The following is a 24,963-nucleotide window of genomic DNA, read 5'->3' as shown; positions in this document are numbered from 1 at the left end:
TTCAGGGCCACAGTGTACCTACTGCAGTACAGGAAACTATTCAGGGCCACAGTGTACCTACTGCAGTACAGGAAACTATTCAGGGCCACAGTGTACCTGCTGCAGTACAGGAAACTATTCAGTGCCACAGTGTACCTACTGCAGTACAGGAAACTATTCAGTGCCACAGTGTACCTACTGCAGCACAGGAAACTATTCAGGGTCACAGTGTACCTACTGCAGTACTGGAAAGTATTCAGGGCCACAGTGTACCTACTGCAGTACAGGAAACTATTCAGTGCCACAGTGTACCTACTGCAGTACAGGAAACTATTCAGGGCCACAGTGTACCTGCTGCAGTACAGGAAACTATTCAGGGCCACAGTGTACCTGCTGCAGGTACAGGAAACTATTCAGTGCCACAGTGTACCTGCTGCAGTACAGGAAACTATTCAGTGCCACAGTGTACCTACTGCAGGTACAGGAAACTATTCAGGGCCACAGTGTACCTGCTGCAGTACAGGAAACTATTCAGTGCCACAGTGTACCTGCTGCAGTACAGGAAACTATTCAGTGCCACAGTGTACCTTCTGCAGGTACAGGAAACTATTCAGGGCCACAGTGTACCTACTGCAGTACAGGAAACTATTCAGGGCCACAGTGTACCTGCTGCAGTACAGGAAACTATTCAGTGCCACAGTGTACCTGCTGCAGTACCGGAAACTATTCAGGGCCACAGTGTACCTACTGCAGTACAGGAAACTATTCAGGGCCACAGTGTACCTTCTGCCGGTACAGGAAACTATTCAGGGCCACAGTGTACCTACTGCAGTACAGGATACTATTCAGGGCCACAGTGTACCTACTGCAGTACAGGAAACTATTCAGTGCCACAGTGTACCTTCTGCAGGTACAGGAAACTATTCAGGGCCACAGTGTACCTGCTGCAGTATAGGAAACTATCAGTGCCTCAGTGTACCTACTGCAGTACAGGAAACTATTCAGTGCCACAGTGTACCTGCTGCAGTACAGGAAACTATTCAGGGCCACAGTGTACCTACTGCAGTACAGGAAACTATTCAGGGCCACAGTGTACCTACTGCAGTACAGGAAACTATTCAGGGCCACAGTGTACCTGCTGCAGTACAGGAAACTATTCAGTGCCACAGTGTACCTACTGCAGTACAGGAAACTATTCAGTGCCACAGTGTACCTACTGCAGCACAGGAAACTATTCAGGGTCACAGTGTACCTACTGCAGTACTGGAAAGTATTCAGGGCCACAGTGTACCTACTGCAGGTACAGGAAACTATTCAGGGCCACAGACTTTGGGACTGGATGGGTGTAATGAGGTGGGTTCACATGTAGCCCAATACCTCCACCTGTCTGCAGGTGTCCCCATGTGAACTGAGTTTTGGAATTCACAGCAACCCCATGGCAGACACTTATTGGTGATTTCATTGCTGGAATAAGAGGTGCTGATCTAGGACATTTCACTGATGTAGCCTGGTGGGAGATGGTGACATGGTGGTAATGTCATTGGACTAGTAATCCAGAGAGCCAGGCTAATGCTCTGGTGGACATGGGTTCAAATCCCATCGCGGTAGCTGGTGGAATTTAAATTCCATTAATAAATCTGGAATTGAAAGCTAGTCTTAGTAATGGTGACCATGAAACTATCATCAATTGTAAAAGCCCATCTGGTTCACGAATGTCCTTTTATAAATAGTCATTTGGTTGTACAGAACTTGAGTATTGCTGAAAAAAGAGACATGTTAAAGCTTTTCATCTAGCACTCATCAGGACATTTCACAAGAATCCCAATATAAGGATAAGGATATAAACCAACAATTTATACTGTATGAGAGGGGGGTGTTGATTGGTTGGTAAGTGGACTCTGATTGGTAGAGGCGTTGCCATGGAAAATGCACAGTATAAATTGCTGTTTTCCCCTTGTATTGGTTGGTATTCTTGCAAAGTGTCCTGATGAGTGCAAGATGAAAAGCTTCGACATGTCTCTTTTTTCAGCAATACTTAATGTCCTTTAGGGAAGGAAATCTGCCATCCTTACTTGGTCTGGCAGATCCATAGCAATGTGATTGACTCTTAACTGCCCTCAAGGGCAATTAGGGATGGGCAACAAATGCTGGCCTTGGCAGTGATGGCCACATCCCATGAATAAGTAAAAGGAAATACTCTACCCAACCCATTCTATCCTATTGGGCACACCACGGACCCATTTAACCTCCTACAGTGCATGAACACTCTCCCTCATCATAGATTCTATTTGCTCATTTCCTGAGGGAAGATTTTTATAAATATCTCACTTCCCCTGTGCTTTCCCCATAGTCATGTAAATTTCTCGTTTTCAGATAATCCCTTTTGAATGTTGCTATTGAATTTCCTTCCCTTTCCAGGTAACTCACTGCATTCAAAAGATATTCATCTTCCCCCTTTGGTTCTTTTACCAGTCGTCCTCAACCTGTATCCCTATGGTTACCGACCCTCCTGCCACTGGAAACACTTCCTCCTTTTTTACTGCTCATTATTTTGAACACTTCTGTTAAATCTCCCCCTTAACCTTCTCTGCTCTAAGGAGAACAATCCCAGCTTTCCACTCTCTCCACATTAACTGAAGCCCCTCACCCGGTACCTTTCTAGTAAATATACTCAGTGCCCGCGACATCCTTCCTAAAGTGTGGTGCCCAGAATTGGACACATTACTTTCCAAATGGTGAAAAACTAGTAATTAGGGAGTGGGAGAGAGATATAGGATCCACTAAAAGCTAATGGATAGGTGTAAAAAATAATTAAAAGCCTAATGGAACATTAGCCTTTATCTCAAGATTTTTGTTGGGTAAGGGTATTAAGGGTTCCAGAACTAAGAAGGATAGAGATCAGCCATGGCCTAATTGAATGGGAGAGCAGGCTCAAGGGGCTGAATGGCCTCCTGTTCTAGCTGAGGCTGAAGCAGTGATTTGTATTGGGTTGTGTTACAGGTGAGTCGGATTCTGGAGCGGCAGGACTCACGAACAGTGGATGAAGCAAGCGCAGTCCGCAATTACACCGATCAAATGATGTACCTGTTGGCAGAAGAGAGGCCCCAGGAGGATACAGGGATCGGTCCCATCCTGGAGCTGGTGATCTTGGAGGGAATCCTGGACAGGCTGCTGAGCTGGAACCTGCGCTGGCAGTTCAACGATGACAAAAAAATCGAGCAGCTGAAGCTGTACGAGCTGCTGGTCAGTCAGTCCCATCAGCCTCTGCTGCGTCACAAGGCCATTCTCAACCCATTGATGAGATTGCTGAGCATGTGTGTTGAACCTCGCTCCCCTGTGGTGGAAAACAACCTGGTGTTGCTACTCAACCAGATCTGTGTGTCACTGGCCAAGGAACCCTCCATCCTGGAACTCTTCTTTCACACCCAGACCAACCAGGGCCCTGCCAATCTCCTCATCTTCTCCATTCTCGTTCCCTTTATCCACCGCGATGGTCTGATTGGACAGCAAGCGCGAGACGCACTGCTCCTCATTATGGCCATCTCCGCGGAGAATGACACTGTGGGGAGATATATTGCAGAAAACTCCTACTTCTGCCCAGTGAGTGCATACCTGTGGTGGAGGGAGGGGTTGGGGTGGGAGTTGGGGCTAAAGGTGGGATGGAGGGGGTGAGGGGCGTTACTGCCTGTGTGGAGTGAGGGTTGGGGTAAGGGGGGGGGTGTTGGGGTGGGAGTTGGGGCTAAAAGTGGGGTGGAGGGGGTGAGGGGCACTACTGCCTGTGTGGAGTGAGGGTTGGGGTGTTGTTGGGGTGGGAGTTGGGGGTAATGGTGGGAGGTTACTGCTCTCAGGCTAGCACTCTGGGTTCCTTCTCCGTTTGCTATCCCATGAACTGCCGATTCTTCACTCTGTCCAGCAATTGCTGCTCCCATCGGACTCTGCAACTTGCCCAGCTGATGCACAGCAGCCCAGCCCAACCTGTCTTTACCCAATGTACAAGCACACATACTTTCCAGCTATTTACTGGAAAGTGAGCTTGGCTCATGCCACTTTCCCCCTCTGCCCTTTCAACCCAGAGTCATCAAAGTGAAGTAATAGTAAATAAGAACCAAGTCGGATGCATCCTGGGGTTTTTCTTGACCTCTCTGACCCCATTTTGTCCTCTTGGGGTGTGGGGGGTAGGTCGGTGGTGGAACACATTTATTTAAACGTTGAGGCAACAATCTTGCTGCTCTGTACAGTCTTTAATGTAATGACCCTATTGCTGGTGAGGGGCGGATCCGAGTCTTTAATGTCTTTTAGCTGAGTGTCTGATTATAGACTGTGCAGGCACTGCTTATCCTGGTGCTGACCGGAGCAGTGACCTGTGTCTCTGTTGTTGGGAGTGGATTGGAATGATTGGAATCTCCTGGGCGGCTACTGAAACAGGCCAACACAGTGGGTTCCCTTCTCTCGAGAGAGACAAACACATCCACTTCCCAATAGCAGAGCTGTTCCAGCCTGATCATAACTCAGTGGAGAGTTTACTGAGGCTGCTTTTAAATTGGATTGCAACGTGTGCTGGTGCCCCATATGCCACAAGCCTGGCACCATCCAGTATCTCACCCATTTCCCTCTGCCCACTGCTTGATGTAAAAGATCTTGTGGGATCTGGTTCTGCTCAAACTGACCGAGGCATTTGCCACATCACAATTGGCTTTAAAATACTTTTGCAAGTCCTGAAGGATTCAGAAAGGTGCTACAGAAATGCAAGTCTTTCTTTAGTTGTTGACCCATCACCCTTTTATCGCAATCAGTTTACACTGAGCTGATACTCAGCTCATTCCTCAGGATGTTTTTTGATGGATCTTAAAACCTAATCCACAGAACCCACTATTGTGAAGGAGCAAAGGGATTTTGATGTCCAGACACACAAATCGCTAAGCCAGTGTGCAACAACAACCTGTATTTATATAGCACCTTTGACATAGTAAAACATCCCAGGGTGCTTCACAGGAGCATTTTGAGACTAAATCTGATATGAGCCACATAAGATAATACGACAAAAGACCAGCAGCTTGCTCAAGGAGTTATGTTTTAAGGAGCATCTTAAAGGAACAGAGGGGTGGAAAGGTTTAGAGAGGGAATTCCAGAGCTCAAGGCCCCAGGCAGCTGAAGGCACAGCCGCCAATGGTGGAGCAGTTAAAATTGTAAATGAGCAAGAGGCCATAATTAGAGGAGCGCAGATATCTCCGAGTATTGTGGGGCTGGAGGAGATTATAGAGATAGGGAGTGGAGAGGACATGGAGGGATTTGAAATCGAGAGTGAGAATTTAAAAATGCACAGGTACAAGAAGTAATCAAAAAGGCGAAACCGATTAAAATTATGAGGATAGGATAAGTAGAATTATATGGAATCTACAGCAGATAAAGGTCATTCAGCTCGATTGGTCTAGGCTCTTGTATTCTCTTGAGTTTAGAAGTTGAAGGGTGTTCTGAGTGAGGTATTTAGAAACATGGAAAATAGAAGTAGGAGTAGTTCATTCGGCCCTTTGAGCCTGCTATGCCATTCAATATGCTCATGGCTGATCCTCTATCTTAACGTTGTCCGCCCACTCTCTCCCCATCCCCTTGAGGCCGTTAAAGTCTAGAAATCTAGATTGTTGCGGCTGAGATGAGAGGAGTGTGCAATTTATCCAGCCCCACTATTCCACCATTAGTGTAAATGTTTAATTGGCTTGCCAAAATGACCAAGTGTTTACCTTCACTATTGTTAGACCCAGAATAAAAGAGACTTTAATCAGGTTTCTTTCAATAAACTCAGAATAATTGATTTATTATAAAACAAGCTTTTTAAAACAGAACTGGTTAACGCACAATTTGTAATCTTGAAATGTAACTATCTATCGCTTTTAAAATTCCCCAGTGTACACATGAACACACAGGGCTGAATTTTGCCATCAGCGAGCAGGGGGCGGGGCCCGCTCGCCGACGTGTAAAATGACGCGAGATGATGTCAGGCGGAACCCCCGACGTCATCCCGCCCCATTTAAATTTTCAGGAAGACGGGGGTGCAGCAAAATCAGCTGTGGGCCCACAGACCTGTCAATGGCCAATTGAGGCCATTGACAGGATCGTTGAAACAATTAAAGGACCTGCCCGTCCAACCTTAAGGTTGGTGGGTCGACCAGGAGCCCCGGCGGCAACTAGAGAAAACATGAAACCTCATCCAGCGGCGGGATGAGGCTTCATGTAGGGTTTTAAAAGTTTAATAAAATTTTAGTGTAAACTATGAACATGTCCCATCTCATGTGACAACGCCACATGAGGGGGACATGTTAAGGATTTAAAAAAATATTTTTAGTGTTTTTAGAACTGTCAGCGATCTCCCTGAGGCAGCATTTAGCCTCAGGGAGATGTGCGCATGCACGGAAGAGCACACTCTCACATTTGGGGAATCCCCCCTGCCCTCACAGGAAGCGCATAGCTCCCCGCCCGCCAGAGATTGGGTCGGGCCCGCCTGCCTGGAGGGCAGAAAATTCTGTCCACACACACACAAAAACAAAGGGCAAACCAATAGGGTCTCTGCAGAGATGGGTGGTTGAAGGAAAAACTTTGTAAAAAAGGATAAAGTTCGCAGGGCTTTGACGCTGTCCATCTGGTGCTCCCTCCTGCGAGGATGGATCGCTATCCCAGTAGACATGTGGAGGTTCTCACCAATGGAGCTTCAGCTGTGGGGAGAATAGAACCGAATCAATCCTTCTCATCTCAGCCTCTCGGATTTCCAAAAACAGACAAGTTCTCCTGAGATGAGGATACCTAGCTGGATACTGATAACCACACTGTATTTCAAGCAAGGCAAGGAGAGCGTGAGCTGAAAAGCTTTTCCCCTTTTCAGTTCATTCCTAACTTAGTTCAAAGCAATTAGTTCAAAACATAAAGCTCCTCCATCAGGTGATTTCCTGTAAATCACCAGGCCTTTGCCTTGAAAATAACTTTTTCCCATCAATTAAAGTGATTGCAATTCAAATAGACAAATAGCTCTCCTCCACAATTGCCATGCTGGTCATTTAGCTGATGTCATGTGATTTCTTAGACAAGGCAAGCTTGCTCCAGTCCGAGATGAACATATGACCTTTTTTAAAAAAAAAATCCAGGTCAGATCCCAAGTGTCCAAATAATGCAATGTCCTTCCAAATTTTAAAAGAAAATATAGCTCTTGTAGATATAATTCCAACAAGATAAAGGGTCTTGATAGGATTTGACAGAGAACCTGTTTCCTCTGTTTGGTGGGGCGGGGGGGGGTGGGGTCCATAATGGCAGTAACAAAAATAACTTTTATTTATACATAGTAGAATGTCCAAGGTGCTTCAGAGGAGCTTTATAACACAAAAATTGACACGAAGCCACATAGGAGATACTAGGGCCAATGAGTGATATGAATCTTAAGCAGTGTTTTAAAGGAGGAAAGAGGAGTAATAAGGTAGCAAAAGCTTAAAATTAAATCCAGGCTGTTTAGGGGATTCCAGGAAGCACTTCTTCACACAAAGGGGAGTGGAAATCAGGGGTAGTGTTGAATAGAGAGCTGGTGAGAGCCCCATGTCACCTCCTTTTGGGAAGGCTGGCCAAATTAGGTGCCTCTTAGGCTCTGACTGGCCTGTGGCGGAACTTCCCTGGGATCAAGGACCCCAGGTGAGTAAATTCTCCCCACCCACCTGCCCCAGGGGCTGGTAGCTCTTCATTGCTTGGCTCCACCAGCGGGGGAGTGTTGGCAGCTGTCGGTAATGCACCCATCTGAGGCCCAGGATCGCCCGAGGGACCTTGGCCACAGGTGAGTGATGACAGGATGGGGGTCATGAGGTGGGGGTCACTGGGGAGGGGGCCACGGGGGTTGGCAGCAATGGCCGGTGTGGCTCTTTTTAGGTCAATATGTAGAGGGTCCAACAAGGGACGGTGCATTGCTGGACCTAATTCTGGGGAATGAAGCCAGACAAGTGGCTGAGGTGTTGGTGGGCGAGCATTTTAGTGACGGCGACCACAACATGGTACAGCTTAAGTTTGTTATGGACAAAGAAATCGACAAGTTGCAAAAAAATGTTTTGGATTGGGGGAGAGTGGATTTTAGTAAAATAAGGCAGGATCTGGCCAAGGTAGACTGGGAACAGTTACTGGTGGGGAAATCTACAGAGGAGCAGTGGGGGGTGTTCAAAAAGGAAATGGGGAGGGTACAGACTCAACATGTTCCCTCCAGGGTGATAGGAAGGAGCAACAAGCCCAGAGAACCATGGATGACCAGAGATATTCAGGTTACAATGAGAAGGAAAAGAGAGGCTTTTAGCAGATACAAGGGAAGCAAATCAGCGGAGGCATTAGTGGAGTACAGACAGTGCAGGGTGGAGCTTAAGAAAGCAATTCTGAGAGCAAAGAGGGGATATGAGAAAGCTCTGGCTGGTAAAAGTAGGGAAAATCCCAAGAAATTCTATAAGTATATCAATGGGAAGAGGATAACCAGGGAAAGAGTAGGGCCCGTAAGGGACCAAGGGGGCAATCTATGGGTGGAGCCAGAGGACATCGCTAGAGTGTTGAATGAATACTTCACGTCCGTCTTCACCCAAGAGAATGAGGATGAAGGTATCGAACTTGGGGAGAGAGACTGCGAGGTTCTTGAGCAAATTGATATAGGGAGTAACAAGGTATTGGAGGTTTTGGCAGGCTTAAAAGTGGACAAATCTCCAGGACCAGATGATTTTTGTCCCAGACTGCTGAGGGAGGCAAGAGAGGAAATCGCAGGGGCTCTGACCCGAATTTTTAATTCCTCTCTGGCCATGGGGGAGGTGCCAGAGGACTGGAGAACAGCTAATGTGGTTGCGCTATTTAAGAAGGGTTGTAGAGATAAGCCAGGGAACTACAGGCCAGTGGGTCTCACGTCAGTGGTTGGGAAACTATTGGAGAAATTTCTGAAGGATAGTATCTATCTCCACTTGGAGAGGCAAGGTTTGATCAGGTATAGTCAGCATGGCTTTGTCAGAGGGAGGTCATGCCTAACAAAATTGATTGAATTTTTTGAGGAGGTGACCAGGTGTGTAGATGAGGGTAGTGCAGTTGATGTAGTTTATATGGATTTCAGCAAAGCCTTTGACAAGGTCCCAGATGGGAGACTTATAAAGAAGGCAAATGCACATGGGATACAATGTAATTTGATAAGGTGGATTCAAAATTGGCTTAGTTGTAGGAGGCAAAGGGTGATGACAGAAGGATGCTTTAGTGACTGGAAGCCAGTGTCCAGTGGCGTACCACAGGGATCTGTGCTGGGTTCCCTATTATTTGTAATTTATATAAACGACATAGATGACTATGTGGGGGGCAGGATTAGCGAGTTTGCAGATGACACAAAGATTGGCTGGGTGGTTAACAGTGAGGTTGAGTGTCTTGGGCTACAGGAAGATATAGACGGGATGGTCAAATGGGCAGATAAGTGGCAGGTGGTATTTAACCCTGAAAAGTGTGAGGTGATACACTTTGGAAGGAGTAATTTGACAAGGAAGTATTCAATGAACGGTATGGCACTAGGAAGTTCTGAGGAACAAAGGGACCTTGGCGTGTGTGTCCATAGATCTCTGAAGGCAGAGGGGCACGTTAGTGGGGTAGTGAAAAAGGCATATGGGACACTTGCCTTTATGAATCAAGGCATAGATTACAAAAGTAGGGAGGTCATGTTGGAGTTGTATAGAACCTTGGTGAGGCCACAGCTGGAGTACTGTGTGCAGTTCTGGTTGCCATATTTTAGGAAGGATGTGATTGCACTGGAGGGGGTACAGAGGAGATTCACCAGGATGTTGCCTGGGATGAAACATTTAAGTTATGAAGAGAGGTTGAATAGACTCGGGTTGTTTTCGTTGGAGCAGAGAAGACTGAGGGTTGACCTTATCGAGGTGTATAAGATTATGAGGGGCATGGACAGGGTGGATAGGGAGCAGCTGTTCCCCTTAGTTGAAGGGTTAGTCACGAGGGGGCATAAGTTCAAGGTGAGGGGCAGGAGGTTTAGTGGGATGTGAGGAAAAACTTTTTTACCCAGAGGGTGGTGACGGTCTGGAATGCGCTGCCTGGGAGGGTGGTGGAGGCAGGTTGCCTCACATCCTTTAAAAAGTACCTGGATGAGCACTTGGCACATCATAACATTCAAGGATGTGGGCCAAGTGCTGGTAAATGGGATTAGGTAGGTCGGTCAGGTGTTTCTCACGTGTCGGTGCAGACTCGATGGGCCGAAGGGCCTCTTCTGCACTGTGTGATTCTGTGATTCTCTCTGCGGGCAGCCCTTACCAATGTTGGATCCCTTGATCAGGCAATGAGTGGACATTAATTGACCACTTAAGGCCATCAGTTGGTGGTCAGGATGGGAAGGCTGTTCATGGGTTGCCTTGTCCTGGACTTAATCAGGGCAGAGATGGGATTAAATGCCGCCACTCCCCCCCACCCCCCACCCCGCCACAAACCCACCTTGGGGGAGGGCATTAAATTCCATCCCTGGATCCCTGGAACTCTCTTCCCCACATCCTGCCTCCTAAGACTGAATTCTTGGTGGCACTTGAACCTTTGAAGACTGAGATTGATAGATTTTAGTTGGGTGTATTGCGGGATGTGGAGCTCAGGTGGCTGGATGTCTTGTCTCGTGTAACTGCCTCTGTAATACAAACCATTATGTCCTCCTAATACCTACTTTCTCCACCTGTCCTGTGTGACCACATCTATTATCCGTATGTAACACATCTCCTGTGCCCCCTCACTGTTGGTGGTTTGAAGGGTGGGTGCATGAGAAGTTTATGGTCTTTGTCTGAGTCATGTTGTTGTGGGCTGTCCGTCTGACTATTTGATCTTTGCTCCTACAGGTGCTGGCCACGGGTCTCAGTGCACTTTATTCATCTTTACCTCGAAAGATCGAAGTGCGTGGCGATGATTGGCACGCATTGCGGCGTGAAGACTGGATGGGTGTCTCCTCACTCACCATGTTCATGAACTCCCTGGAATTCTGTAATGCTGTCATTCAGGTACACAGCTCCCCTTCCAGGCTGTTAACAATATCGATATTCATCAAGAAAGGGAGTTTACCATACAGACCATCCAGTATCAGTTACAGTCTGAGCAAGAGGTTCAGGATGCTTTTATGTAAAATTTTGAAGAATGAAGACCTGGTAGTGAGTTACAGACTGGAAACTAATCAAGGGGTTCGGGTGATTTATATATAGAATAACAGATACCTGGGGGCGAGTTACGGGCTGGAATCTAATCAAGGGGCTCGGTGTGGTTTATATATAGAATAACAGAAACCCGGGAATGAATTACAGACTGGAATCTAATCGAGGGGTTCGCCAACTTCAATGGGGTAATAACTGATCAGGGCCGAATTAATTGGAGTCAAAGATTGGCAGGAAAAAGGGTAGCTGAATAATGGGCTACCTTCAAAGGAGAGAGTTGGGCACAGTCGAGGTATATTCCCCCGAAAAAGAAAGATAGGCCAAACAAATCCAAAGCTCCCTGGATGCCAGAAGAGATAGAAATTAAGACAAAGGTGAAAAAATGTGCTGATAACAGGTGTCAGGTAGAAATTACAATTGAGAACAGGCTGCATATGGAAGGTTCAGAGCGGAGCTGAAAAAGTAGATATGGGCTGCAGAAGGCAGCGCCCCACCACCTTCTCAAGGGCAATTAGGGATTGGCAATAAATGTTGGCTTAGCCAGCGATGCCAACATCCCATGAACGAATCAAAAAAAATAAGAGAAGCAAAAAGGGAGTATGAAAAGAGACAGGCAGCTAACATAAAAGGAAATCCCAAAGTCTTCTCTAGGGATATAAATAGTAAAAGGTTGGCAAAGAAGGAGCAGGGCCGATTAGGGTCCAAAAAGGGGATTTACACATGGAGGCAGGGGCATGACTAAGGTATTAAATGAATACTTTGCCAAGGAAGAAGATGTTACTCAGGCCATGGAGAAAGAAGAGGTAATTCAGACACTAAACGGGTTTAACGTTGAAAAGAAGCAGGTATTGGATAGGGTGTAAGGCACCAGGACTGGATCAGATGCACCTGAGGATACTGAGGGAAATGAGTGGAAAATGCGGAGGCTCTGGCCTGAATTTTCCAGTCTTCCTTAGACTGAGGGCTGGCGCCAGAGGACTGGAGAATTGCAAACGTTATGCTCTTGTTCAAAAAAGGGTGTAAAGATAAACCCAGCAACTATAGGCCAGTCAGTTTAACTTTGATGGTGAGGAAACTTCTAGAAACAATATCCTGGCACAAAATGAATAGTCACATGGACAAACGCAGGTTAATTAAGGAAATCCAGCATGGATTTGTTCAGGGAAAGTTATGTTTAACTAACTTGCTGGAGTTTTTTGACAGAGGTAACAGAGGGGTTGATGAGGACAATGCTGTTGATATGGTGTACATGGACTTCGAAAAGGCGTTTGATACAGTGCCGCACAACAGACTTGTGAACAATGTTATAGCTCATGGAATAAAAAGGACAGTAGCACCATGGATACAAAATTGGCTGAGTGACGGGAACCAGAGAGTAGCGGTTAATAGATGTTTTTCAGAATCGAACAGAGTCAGCATGGATTTACAAAAGGGGAGATCATGCTTGACAAATCTACTGTAGTTGATGAGGGAGAACCAGTGGATGTGGTTTATTTGGACTTTCAGAAGGCTTTCGACAAAGTCCCACATAAGAGATTGGCGTGTAAAATTAAAGCGCATGGGATTCGGGATAGTGTGTTGAGATGGATAGAAAACTGGTTGGCAGACAGGAAACAAAGAGTAGGAATAAACGGATCTTTTTCTGAATGGCAGGCAGTGACTAGTGGGGTACCGCAGGGATCGGTGCTGGGACCCCAGCTATTCACAATATATATTAATGATTTAGATGAGGGAACTAAATGTGTAATTTGGACAAGCTGAGTGAGTGGGCAAATGTATGGCAGAAGCAGTGTAATGTGGATAAATGTGAGATTATCCACTTTGGTAGCAAAAACAGGAAGGCAGATTATTATCTGAATGGCTATAAATTGAGAGAGGGGAATGTGCAACGAGACCTGGGTATCCTCGTATACCAGTTGCTGAAGGTAAGCATGCAGGTGCAGCAGGCGGTAAAGAAGGCAAATGGTATGTTGGCCTACATAGCCAGAGGGTTCGAGTACAGGAACAGGGATGTCTTGCTGCAATTATACGAGGGCCTTGGTGAGACTACACTTGGAATATTGTGTGCAGTTTTGGTCTCCTTATCTGAGGAAGGATGTTCTTGCTATAGAGGGAGTGCAGCGAAGGTTTACCCGACTGATTCCTGGGATGGCGGGACTGACATATGAGGAGAGATTGAGTCGGCTAGGATTATATTCACTGGAGTTCAGAGGAATGAGGGGGGATCTCATAGAAAGCTATAAAATTCTAACAGGACTAGACAGGGTAGATGCAGGAAGGATGTTCCCGATGGTGGGGGAGTTCAGTCTGAGGATATGGGGTAGACCATTTAGGACTGAGATGAGGAGAAATTTCTTCACCCAGAGAGTGGTGAGCCTGTGGAATTCACTACCACAGAAAGTAGTTGTGGCTGAAACATTGTATGTTTTCAAGAAGGAGTTAGATATAGCTCTTGGGGCGAAAGGGATCAAAGGATATGAGGAGAAAGCGGGAGCAGGCTATTGAGTTGGATGATCAGTCATGATCATAATGAATGGCGGAGCAGGCTCGAAGGGCCGAATGGCCTATTCCTGCTCCTATTTTCTATGGCCAGGATTTTCCCCTCGGCGATTTGGGGGCGGGGCCCGCTCGCCGATGGGAAAATGACGCGGGATGACGTTGGGAGGAACCCCCAACGTCATCCTGGTCCCTTTAAATATTCACGAAGGCAGACGGACAGCGAAATCAGCTGTCCGCCTGTTGACCTAATTAACCTTATTAAAGACCCTGCCTGGCCAACCTTAAGGCTGGTGGGCAGGCCAGGAGCCCCAACGGGCTCCAGATTATTAATGAAACTTCATCCACTGGCGGGATGAAGTTTCATGTCCGTTTTTAAAAAATTTAATAAACTTTATGTGTTTCTTATTAACATGTCCCATCTTGTGTGACATTGTCACGTGAGGGGGACATGTTAATAATTTTAATATTTCTCTATTTTTTGACTTTTCTTACCTGTCAGTAAACTCCCTGAGACAGGACTTTGCCTCAGGGAGAAGTGCGCGCATGTGTGAAAGACGCACTTTGACAGATGGGGATTCCCTCCCTCCCCCGCACAGGAAGTGCATAGCCCTTCCTGTCGGGCAGCCCGCTGGCTGGGCCTTAATTGCCCGCCCACTCAAAATGGTGGCCGGCCCCGTTTCGGCGGCGGAGTTCGGCCGCCTGCCCACTGCCGAGCCAGTGGGGCCCGCCCGCCCATCGAGGGCAAAATTCTGCCCAGTGTTTCTATGTTTCAAGGTGGAGGAAGGTTTGTAGTGGAGTTCCCTGGGGGTCAATGTTGAGACCTTTGCTTTTCTTGATATATTTTAAAGACCTAGACCTTGGTGCACAGGGCAGATGGTATGAAACTTGAAAGCATTGTGAACTATGAGGAGGACAGTGTAGAACTTCAAAAGGACATAGACAAGCTGGTGGAATGGGCCGACAGATGGCAGATGAAGTTCAACATGGAGATATGTGAAGTGATTCATTTTGGTAGCAAGAACATGGAAAGACAATATAAAATAGGGGGTACAATTCTAAAAGGGGTGCAGGAGCAGAGGGACCTTGATGTATTTGTGCAGAAGTAATTGAAGGTGGGAGGACAGATTAAGAGAGTGGTTAATAAAGCATCCAATAACCTGGGTTTTATTAATGGGGGCATACAGTCCAAGAACAAAGAGCTTATGTTGAACTTGTATAAGACTTTGGTTCGGCCACAGCTGGAGTATTGCGTCCAGTTCTGGGCTCCGCACTTATGGAAGATGTGAAGGCATTAGAGTGCAGAAAAGAGTCACGAGAATGGTTCAGGGATGAGGAATTTCAGTAATGAAGATAGATTGGAGAAATTGGGACTGTTTTCCTTAGAGAAGAGAAGGCTGAGAGGAGATTTGATAAGAGGTATTCAAAATCATGAGGGGCCTGGACAGAGTAGAGAGGGAGAAACTGTTCCCATTGGTGGAAGGATCAAGAATGAGAGGGCACAGATTTAAAGGAATTGGCAAAAGAAACAATAGTGATTTGAGGAAAAACTTTTTCACACAGCGAGTGGTTAAGGTTCGGAATGCACTGCCTGAGAGTGTGTGGAGGCAGGTTCAATCGAAGCATTCGAAAGGGAATTAGACTGTTATCTGAAAAGGAAGAATATGCAGGATTATGAGGAGAATGGCACTAAGGGAATTGCTCATTTGGAGAACCAGTGAAGATACGATGGGCCGAATAACCTCCTTCTGTCCTGTAACAATTCTGTGAATCTGTGATCCTGGGTGGGTTACATATGAAATAACTGATACCTGGGAGTGAGTTACATACTGAAATCTAATCGAGGGGTTCGGGGGTATTTTAGATGTGGAATAACAGATTCCCAGGAATGAATTACAGACTGGAAACCAATTGAAGAGTTTGAGGTGGTTTATAGAATAGCAGATACCTGGGAATGTGTCAGTGGCTGGAGTCAAATCGAGGGGCTTTGGGTGGTTTATATGTAGAATAACAGATACCCGGGGGTGAGTTACAGGCTGTAATCTAACAGCGTGGGGGTGGGTTTATATAAAGAGAAACAGATACTTGGGCTCTGGTTAAGGAAAGTGGACACAAACTCATTAATCATTGAAGGGGAAATTGGAGACTGGTGGTGGCTACTGTAGTTTCCTACAAAGGCTTGCACTAAATGGGCCGATTGTCCTTGCTAAGTTTTTGTTTAAAGATTATCCAGTCATTTATCCCAGTTACTGTTTCTGGGATCCTGCTGTGTTCCATATAGGAAACTGTTTCCCTGTCTTTCCGCCATACTTCAAAATGGTTTCGTGTGAAGGGTCATTGACTTGAAACATTAACTCTGTTTATCTCTCCACAGATGCTGCCTGCCACATCTGCTGAGTATTTCCAGCATTTTCTGTTTTTATTTCAGGTTACCAGCCTCTTCAGTATTTTGCTTTTATGTTCAAGAGTGCACTGTTGCCTCAGCAGGTCTGGCAGCATCTGTGGAGAGAGAAACAGTTAGTGTTTCGAGTCCAATATGGCTCTTCTTCAGAGCTGAGTGATGTTGGCTCTGAGCATTTTTGGATGTCCTGAGTTTCTGAGTGACACAGTTTAATTCAGAATCCATTTGGGACGAGCCTTATGCATCCGTATCTAGACCCTGTGATTTTTGTCTTGTTTACCAGACTTTGGTTTCTGCTTTTTCCAGGTTGCTCATCCTCTCGTCCAGAAGCAGCTGGTGGATTATGTTCACAATGGCTTCTTGGTGCCGGTAATGGGGACTGCACTCCACAAGGTAAGTCTGAGATCTGCCTCCTGCTCTGTGCCCAGTCCAGTCCTTGACTATCTGGACTGCCTCTCTGTCCCCCCTCACTGAATTTGAAATTCTCCTCCATATTTAGAAATCTTTCACAGCCTTGCCACCCTCTCCTACCTCTGCACCGCTCATCCAGCCCACAGCCTCCTGTTCATCTCCTCCACCCCAACCCTGACCTTGCCACCCTCCCCTCTCACCAGTGTCACTACTCACTCCTTCATTGGCGCCAGTACTGACGGAGCACTGCATTGTCAGAGGGTCAGTACTGAGGGAGTGCTGCATTGTCAGAGGGTCAGTACTGAGGGAGTGCTGCATTGTCAGAGGGTCAGTACTGAGGGAGTGCTGCACTGTCAGATGGTCAGTACTGAGGGAGTGCTGCATTGTCAGTGGGTCAGTACTGAGGGAGTGCTGCATTGTCAGAGGGTCAGAACTAAGGGAGTACTGCACTGTTATAGGGTTCGTACTGAGGGAGCGCTGCACTGTCAGAAGATCAGTACTGAGGGGTGCTTCAGGAGAATGTTAGTTCAGGAATTGACATTGTGAATGTCAAACTGAGACCCTATCTGCCCTCTTAGGTGGATCTAAAATATCCCATGGTAGGATTTTGAGGAAGAGCAGGGGAGTCTTCCCCAGTATCCTGGGTCCAATATTTGTCCCTCAAACAACATGACTCAAAACAGAAGGCGAAATTTTACAGTCCTGCCAAAATCAATGGACTTTTGAATGACTTGCTGCATTTTATGGCCCCGTCCCTACTGTGACAGGGCCATAAAATTCCACCCAGATTATTCAGTCATTGTCACATTTCTGTTTGTGGGAGCATGCTGGGCACAAATTGACTTTCCACATTCACTCTAACCCCTTCCAGTGATCAGGAAGATGTCAGGAACAGCTGCACATGCTCATTCGGCCCACACACATGCTGCTGAGATATGCAACTGCTCCTGATGCCTTTCCACTCGGCGACAGGGGTTTGGATCTGTCAAAAAGAAATACTAATGTAGCCTCATGCTGCATTGGAAGCTGCAGTGTCAGCATTTCCTACGGGAATTCAACTGTTAAAGTTCAGTACTTAGATGTGTGTATGTTGCCAGTAATACCACAAAGTGGCATTATAACGGGAATTCCACACTGGCATTTTCAGCTCAATCCCACTGTAGCTCATAGCAAGACAACAATCACAATCCCGATATGTGATGGGATTGCAATCTCAACGAGATGTTGTGAGTGTGGCCTCCTTAAACTAGGTCCAGTGTGTTAAAATTTTGTACAAGGAATTTCTACACAACTTGGGTAGTTCACCCTGTAGATATTGCGAGTCTTAATCCCAAAGTCATCATTTTGAGTTCCACATTGGGAAATGAATTTTTTCTTCAATATTTTAGTCAAACTCCTTTTTTTTATTGATTGTAAAAATGTCTCCTTAAACTAAATATTACAATCAATTCTCCCCATTGGAAGCTGAGAATCTCATTTACTGAAAATCCTGATTATATATCTTCATCGCTTACTGAATTGCCTGAAGGGAACAGTTGTTAAATAAATGATAGGTGGACGAAGGATAAGAACCTGCAATTACTTAAGGATTGCATAAATCTAAAAATGGGTAACTTGAACTTTATTGTTAGTTTGCGTCAAGCTAACTTGTTTGTTTTCATGCAGCCAGCTGGCACTCTGACACAGACCCTGAGACTACAACTGAGCATGTGCAGAAAGTGCTCCCCCTAGTGTTGTGGCACAAATAAACTCAGCCTTCAGCATTTCCTACATTACAACAGTCACCATACCTCAAATAGTTCATTGGCTCTAAAGCTCTTTGGGATGTCCTGAGGATGTGAGAGATGCAAAAATACAAGCCTTTCTTTCTTAAAAGAGGCCAATGGATCAGTTTTGCGAGGCTGTTACATCCGAATCACCAGGCAGATTTGGACACCATCCAACATCCAGGCTATTCGTTCTGATACATTCTGTGTCCCAGCGTCTGTGTCAGTGTATTTGTACTGGGTAGAGTGAGTTTTTAGTTGCAATAAGTTTTTCTGGGCTGACTGTGTACTCGCTCCGATCTCTGAAAGACTTCCATTGAGGAAATGATAGCCAGCACGGCCTACCTGGACCTCTTCCTTCGCAGCATCACCGAGGTGGCACTTCTCAAGACCTTTCTATGTTTCATCGTCCTGCATAGGCACGAAAACATCACGATCCTCGACACTTTGATCAGCCGCATCAGCAGCAACTCTAGGGTAGGTCTCCAGTTGGTTGTACTCTTGCATGGTTTATTATCACCTCATGTGCAAGGGGCTTGCAGATCACACCTTGTTGTCTCACCCCAAAACTTATTGTCCAAGGCAGGGCCGAGCAAGTGAGTGTCAGCTATGTATGACAGGACTCAGCCATGGCGCAGTGGGTTACACACTTGCATTTTCAGTTGGAAGGTTGTGGGCTCAAGTCCTACTCCAGAGACTTGAGCCCAAATCTAGGCTGACACTCTAATGCAGGAGTGTGCACTGTCAGAAGTGTAGTATTTCAGCTGAGATGTTAAACCGAGGCCCTGTCTGTCTTCTTAGGTGGATGTAATCGATCCCATGGTCACTGTGCTCCCCAGCATCCTGATTAATATTTATCCCTCAACCAACATCACTACAACAGATTCTCTGATCATTATCACAGTTTGCTGGGGAGATCTTGTGGCACAGTCGTAGTGTCCTTACCTCGGAGCCAAAAGCTCCAGATTCAAATCCTACTTCAGAACTTGACGATCATGGAATGTGCTTCATAACGTGGCCAAACATGTTGATTAACAGCCTGTAAACCCTTCCAGTACACCTGATGAGAAGTGGTAAGAGCGGGAGAGTTTTTAGCCAGCCAACTGTCGAAGGTAATGGCAAACCACTGCAGTGCTTTGCCAAGCATAATCATGGAGCAATCCAATGGAAGTCCATGGTTCCCAATGCCCTCTAAGGTTGTGGTTCTTGAAGGAGGAGGAGGATTGCAGTTTGCTATGCGCAAACTGGCTGCTGTGTTTCTAGTATTATAACAGTGACTACAAATAGTCCACTGGCTGTACTGCTGTTTGGAAAGTCCTGATGTTGTGAACCCTGCTATACAAATGCAATGTGGGACAACTTCTCAGACAAACGAGGGGATTCAGCAGCAAAGGTCAGTTGATACCAGCAGTGGTGAAGAAGCCCTTAAGTGAGCATTAATTGACAGTGGGGCCAGAAGGTCGTCCATGGATTTAATTGAGGTGGAGGTAGGGAGTTGACAGAATCCCCACTCACCATCCTCCTGCCTGATTAAATGCCCCTCACCACCAAACTTTCCATGGGGGAAGGCACAAAATTCCATCCCATGATTTTTTTAATTTATGTTGTTCTCAATAAGATTTCCCTTTTTTTTAAGAGCCTGCAGGTGGGACAAATACATGAATCTCCTGGAGGTAAAGTCTGATAATGACACACAAATCCTTACTGGTTTTTGCCACACCTGCTGACATGTTCCATCTCGCTCGATGATGGAGGTGGCCTCCCAAACCTGAAATTCCAATTGACTCCTAGCTCAACTTCTTCACACAACTCTTTCAACCTCCATCTAGCCAGTGGCTGGAAATAACTTGTTGCGTTTCAACAATCTGTTGAGAAAGAGATTGTGGTTTCTGCAAAGCCACCAGCTTGTTGTGACAGGCCTGACTTTTGGCGTGAAGCCCTTAGATGATGATTAGGCTGACTTATATTTGCAGTAGTCTCTCATCTTGCAGTTGGTTCACTTTCACTGAACTGGGTTCTGTTTTATGGAGGTGAGCCAGAATATCAAATTCACATTAGCAGCTCCCATCTTAGACTCAACACACCCTGATTGAAAGGACTCCTAACTATTTTGAAGCATATCATTTTGGTTATAGGAAGCAATTGCAAATATCATTGATGGTTAATTATTGCAATTCTTTTCATCTGCTGCTTGTGTGCTTATGTACAAATTTGTACATTACATTAAATACCATTTACCTGCACTACATAGCAAGGGAGGCTGGTTTGGATGCTGGGTGTCGGGGTAGGAGGGTCTGATTTTAGATGTTGGGTGTGAGGCTGGATTGAACTGGGTTTGATTGGGTAAGAGTGGGGCTGTGGTTGATGTGAGTGGGTTGGGGGTGAGCGGGATTGGGTTTTGGGTGAGCGGGGCCTGGTCGGGGGTGAGCAGGAGGTTGGGTTTGGGGTGAGTGGGAGGTTAGGTTTTGGGTGAGTGGGGCCTGATCGGGGGTGAGTGGGAGGTTGGGTTTTAGGGCGAGCGGGGTCGGGTTTTAGGTGAGCGGGGCCTGGTCGGGGGTGAGCGGGAGGTTGGGTTTTGGGTGACCGGGAGGTTGGGTTTTGGGTGAGTAGTGTTGGGTTGGGGGAGAGCGGGGTCGGGTTTTAGGTGACTGGGGTTGGGTTTTGGGTGAGCGGGAGGTTGGGTTTTGGGTGAGCAGGGTCGGGTTTTAGGTGAGCGGGGCCTGGTCGGGGGTGAGCGGGAGGTTGGGTTTTGGGTGAGCGGGAGGTTGGATTTTGGGTGAGCGGGGCCGGGTTTTGGGTGAGCGGGGCCTGGTCAGGGGTGAGCGGGAGGTTGGGTTTTGGGTGAGCGGGAGGTTGGGTTTTGGGTGAGCGGGAGGTTGGATTTTGGGTGAGCGGGGCCGGGTTTTGGGTGAGCGGGGCCTGGTCAGGGGTGAGCGGGAGGTTGGGTTTTGGGTGAGCGGGAGGTTGGGTTTTGGGTGAGCGGGAGGTTGGGTTTTGGGTGAGCGGGGCCGGGTTTTGGGTGAGTGGGAGGTTGGGTTTTGGGTGAGCGGGGCCGGGTTTTGGGTGAGTGGGGCCTGGTCGGGGGTGAGCAGGAGGTTGGGTTTTAGGGTGCCTGCTTTCCTCTTGCTCCCTGTTTACTCTCACATTTGTATCTGTGCCCTTGATCTTTCCTCAGCTTTGTATGGTGTCCCTCAGTCTCTTCAGGACTCTACTGACCCTCAGCTGTGAAGACATCATGCTTCAGCTTGTTCTCAGGTAACTGGGAGTGTGCAGTCACAGAACACAGGAGGTAGGTAGGACACTGACTCTCGCCTCAGCGGAACGTTAGGAAGGTTATAATGACTTTGTGGGTTCAGGGGCTGAAGGCAGCGCAAATTCATTGGAGCGATACAAGGGCTTAAATTGTCAAATTATGAAGACAGGCTGAATAAACCATTCTCTTTAATCTAGAAGGTCACAGGGTTATTTGATTGAGATATTGAACATAATAACTTGATTTGTAAGGTTAGTTACAGAGAAACTATTCCTGCACTATCTCTGTTTCCTTTTTTGGAAAATGAGTCCTGGACTGGTCATTCTGCAGTTCTCTGACTCACATCCACATTCACACAGTCTGAACTATTATTCCCAATTGTTGATAATTTCCTGCCACGCCTCACTCCGGATACTAGGCTGGAACCCACTGGCCTCAGACATTTTTCTTATTTAACTTCTACTAACTTCTCTAATTGAGTTACTTTTATTCACCACAAAATTGGCCCCTTGGTCTGAACCAATTCAGGATTCATTAGCCCTCCAATATCCTTCTCTTTGATAAAGACCAATGCAAAGTGAAGAATTAGTAAATATCTTCACTATTCATTTATCATCTACAGATTTGACAATTCTTTCCCCTTGGGTTCCACTTTAATTAACAATCCTCTGTTTAATGATACAGGAACACAGGAGCAGGAGTAGGCCATTTGGCCAGCTCTGCCATTCAGTTAGATCATGGTTGATCATCCACTCAACACCACTTTCCCGCACTATCTCCATATCCCTTGTATCTAGAAATCTATCGATTTCTGTTTTGAACATGCTCAGTGAGCTTCTCCAGCCCTCTGGGATAAAGAATTCCAAAGAGTCACCTCCCTCTGAATGAAGAAATTCCTCCTCATCTTAGTCTTAAATGGCCTGTCTTATTCTGAGACTATGTCCCCTGGTTCTAGACTCACCAGCCAGGGGAAACATCCTATCCATATCTACCCTGTCAAGCCCTGTTAGAGCTTTGTAAGTTTCAATGAGATTGCATTTCATTCTTCGAAACTCTACAGAATACAGGCCCAGTCTCCTCAATCTCTCCTCATAAAACAATCCTGCCATCCCAGGGATTAATCTGGTAAACCTATGTTGCACTCCCTCTATGGTAAGTATATCCTTCCTTAGACAAGGAGACCAAAACTGTACACAGTACTCTGGGTGCGGTCTCACCGAGGCTCTCTACAAAGACACCTTTACTCCTGGACTCAAATCCCCTTGTGATGAAGGCCAATGTGCCATTTGCCTTCCTAATTGCTTGCTGCACCTGCGTGCTAGCTATTTTTTTATTTATTTGTCCTTGGGATGTGGGCGTCGCTGACTAGGCCGGTATTTATTGCCCATTCCTAATTGCCCTTGAGTGCATGTAAGAGTCAATCACATTGCTGTGCGTCTGGAGCCACATGTAGGCCAGACCAGGTAAGGACAGCAGATTTCCTTCCCTAAAGGACATTAGTGACATTTTGTTGACTCATGAAGAACACCCAGGTCCTTTCCGACATCTGTGTTTCTCAACCTCTCACCATTTAAGAAATACGCTGCCTTGTTGGTTTTTTTTCTACCAAAGTGAATAACTTCACACTTATTCACATTATATTCTATCTACCATGTTCTAGCCCATTCACTTAGCTTGTCCAAGTCCTTTTGAAGCCTCCCTGCATCCTCTTCACAATATAATGTTCCCGCCCAGTTTGGTGTCATCAGCAAATTTGTAAATATGACAATTACCGTTTGTTTAATGAGTCATAGAGTAAAATCACAGGGTGGAATCGTCCCATATTTGCAATAAGTGCAGTAACAGGCAGGAAAAAGACGTTTCACCCTCCGGCCGCAATAGCGGGTTTGCGTGCCACATCGTCCACTTCCTGGCACGTCCCGCCTCATTAATAATGCATTCCTGGGAAACACTCCGGATCACTGGTGGGCAGCCTCTGATCTGCCCATCCCACCATCACCCCAGGCCCTCAGTAATCCGGGCACCGTGTTTAAAGGGGGCCCCTGCACAGAGCCGGCTTTCTCTAAGGGATCAGAAGCTGCTGCAAAGTCATGGCTGCCAAAGGGAGGAAACATGCTGCCCCTATATTTAGTGACGCCTCCCTCCAGCGCCCACTGGATGCAGTGGGGGGCCCACTGCGAAATTCTCTACTCCTGCTCTGGGCAAAGACCAGCAAACAAGCTCACCAATCCAGCATGGGAGGAAGTGGCAGTGGTGCTCAGTGCCAACACCCTGCAGAAGAGGACAGCCACCCAGTGCTGAAAGAGGATGAATGATCTCCTCCGATCCAGCAGGGTAAGTCACTCTTCTCATCACTGTCAACTCACACACTCACAAACCTATCACACATCCACAGGGATCCCACTCACTGCCAGTTAAAGAGACATCACCATTCACTCTCTCTCACACACCTTCATCTGCCCTGTGGATCTTGTCCTCATCCCATCCACAGCACCACTCACCACCTACACATGCCAGGCATCCTTATTATCTGGCCTGGCAGGCGTCCTGCTTACACTCCATCTGTATTCATGCAGGACAAGCTGGCTCACAACAAGAGGAAGAGGTTGCAGACTGGTGGAGGAATGTCCGACATCAAGGTCCTCACAGACTTTGAAAATAGAGCCATCCAGATGGCCGGTGACAATCTGGACCGTTCCTGTGCTGATGGTGAGGTCAGCGGGGCTTAACCAAGTGAGGATCCAGCAGTGAAGCATCCATCAGACACCCCATGCTGAGAGTGAGTTCCCCTGTTGCACAGTCCCCTGCCAGGCACTAATTCTCTCTCCTTGCTTTCACAGGCACATCTGGGAAACAGCCGAGAGGGTCCATGAACCGGGTCCTCAACTCCAACCCTGAAGACACCTCAGAGAAGAATCTGATGACATCCTCATTAAAGACCCATCACAGCGTCACCCACACCCTCCGCCAGCGCTGAGAGACACACCTCGGTGGGACCTAGTTCTAGAGTAGCCTCAGGGTCACAATCTGGTGAGCACATCACACTGTCTGATCCACAGCAGGCAGAGGCAGGGACTTCCCAGGTCCCCGGCACTCGGAGGATGCTGGAGGCCAGAACGTTGCTGAGTCCGAGTCAGGTGACGACCCTCTCGACTCGGTCATGTCACAGTTGCTGGAGCTGCAAAGACAAGCTCAGGAACATCAGGAAGGGATGTCCGCTGCACTCCTCAGATTGTGAGGCACAATGGAGGAGTCCATCCACCATCAGGCTGAGGTGATAGCGCTGGCATTGCCAACACATCGAGGTCAACACTGGCAGGATGGCAACCGCCATGGAGACCTTGGCCCAGGACATTGATCCTGCGCTGCTGCAGGAGCTGCACTCCATCACTGAGACACTTGCAGGCATCCCTCAGTGTCAACGCGAGAGGGGGATGGGGGCATCTGAATCTCACTCCAGCTGCCCCTTCTCCTCATGGAGCCAGCCTG

The 24,963-nt window shown here is 47.0% G+C and overlaps 1 protein-coding gene across 11 annotated transcripts in view; it reads left to right on the top strand.

The window, feature by feature from the left end:
* fhip1b (FHF complex subunit HOOK interacting protein 1B) overlaps window positions 1-24,963 on the top strand; it is a 118,716-nt gene that overhangs the window by 63,427 nt on the left and 30,326 nt on the right. For all 11 annotated transcript variants that reach the window (XM_078544930.1, XM_078544927.1, XM_078544925.1 and 8 more), the window contains exons 3-7: window positions 2,980-3,579; window positions 10,842-11,000; window positions 16,351-16,437; window positions 18,531-18,698; window positions 21,397-21,476. In XM_078544930.1, the coding sequence (XP_078401056.1) occupies window positions 2,980-3,579; window positions 10,842-11,000; window positions 16,351-16,437; window positions 18,531-18,698; window positions 21,397-21,476 (1,094 nt within the window). The remainder of the gene's footprint in view (window positions 1-2,979; window positions 3,580-10,841; window positions 11,001-16,350; window positions 16,438-18,530; window positions 18,699-21,396; window positions 21,477-24,963) is intronic.

Source organism: Cetorhinus maximus, chromosome 7 (genome assembly GCF_964194155.1).
Source record: "Cetorhinus maximus chromosome 7, sCetMax3.hap1.1, whole genome shotgun sequence".
In the NCBI taxonomy this organism is placed as follows: domain Eukaryota; kingdom Metazoa; phylum Chordata; class Chondrichthyes; order Lamniformes; family Cetorhinidae; genus Cetorhinus; species Cetorhinus maximus.
This window is presented reverse-complemented; position numbering and strand designations above follow the sequence as displayed.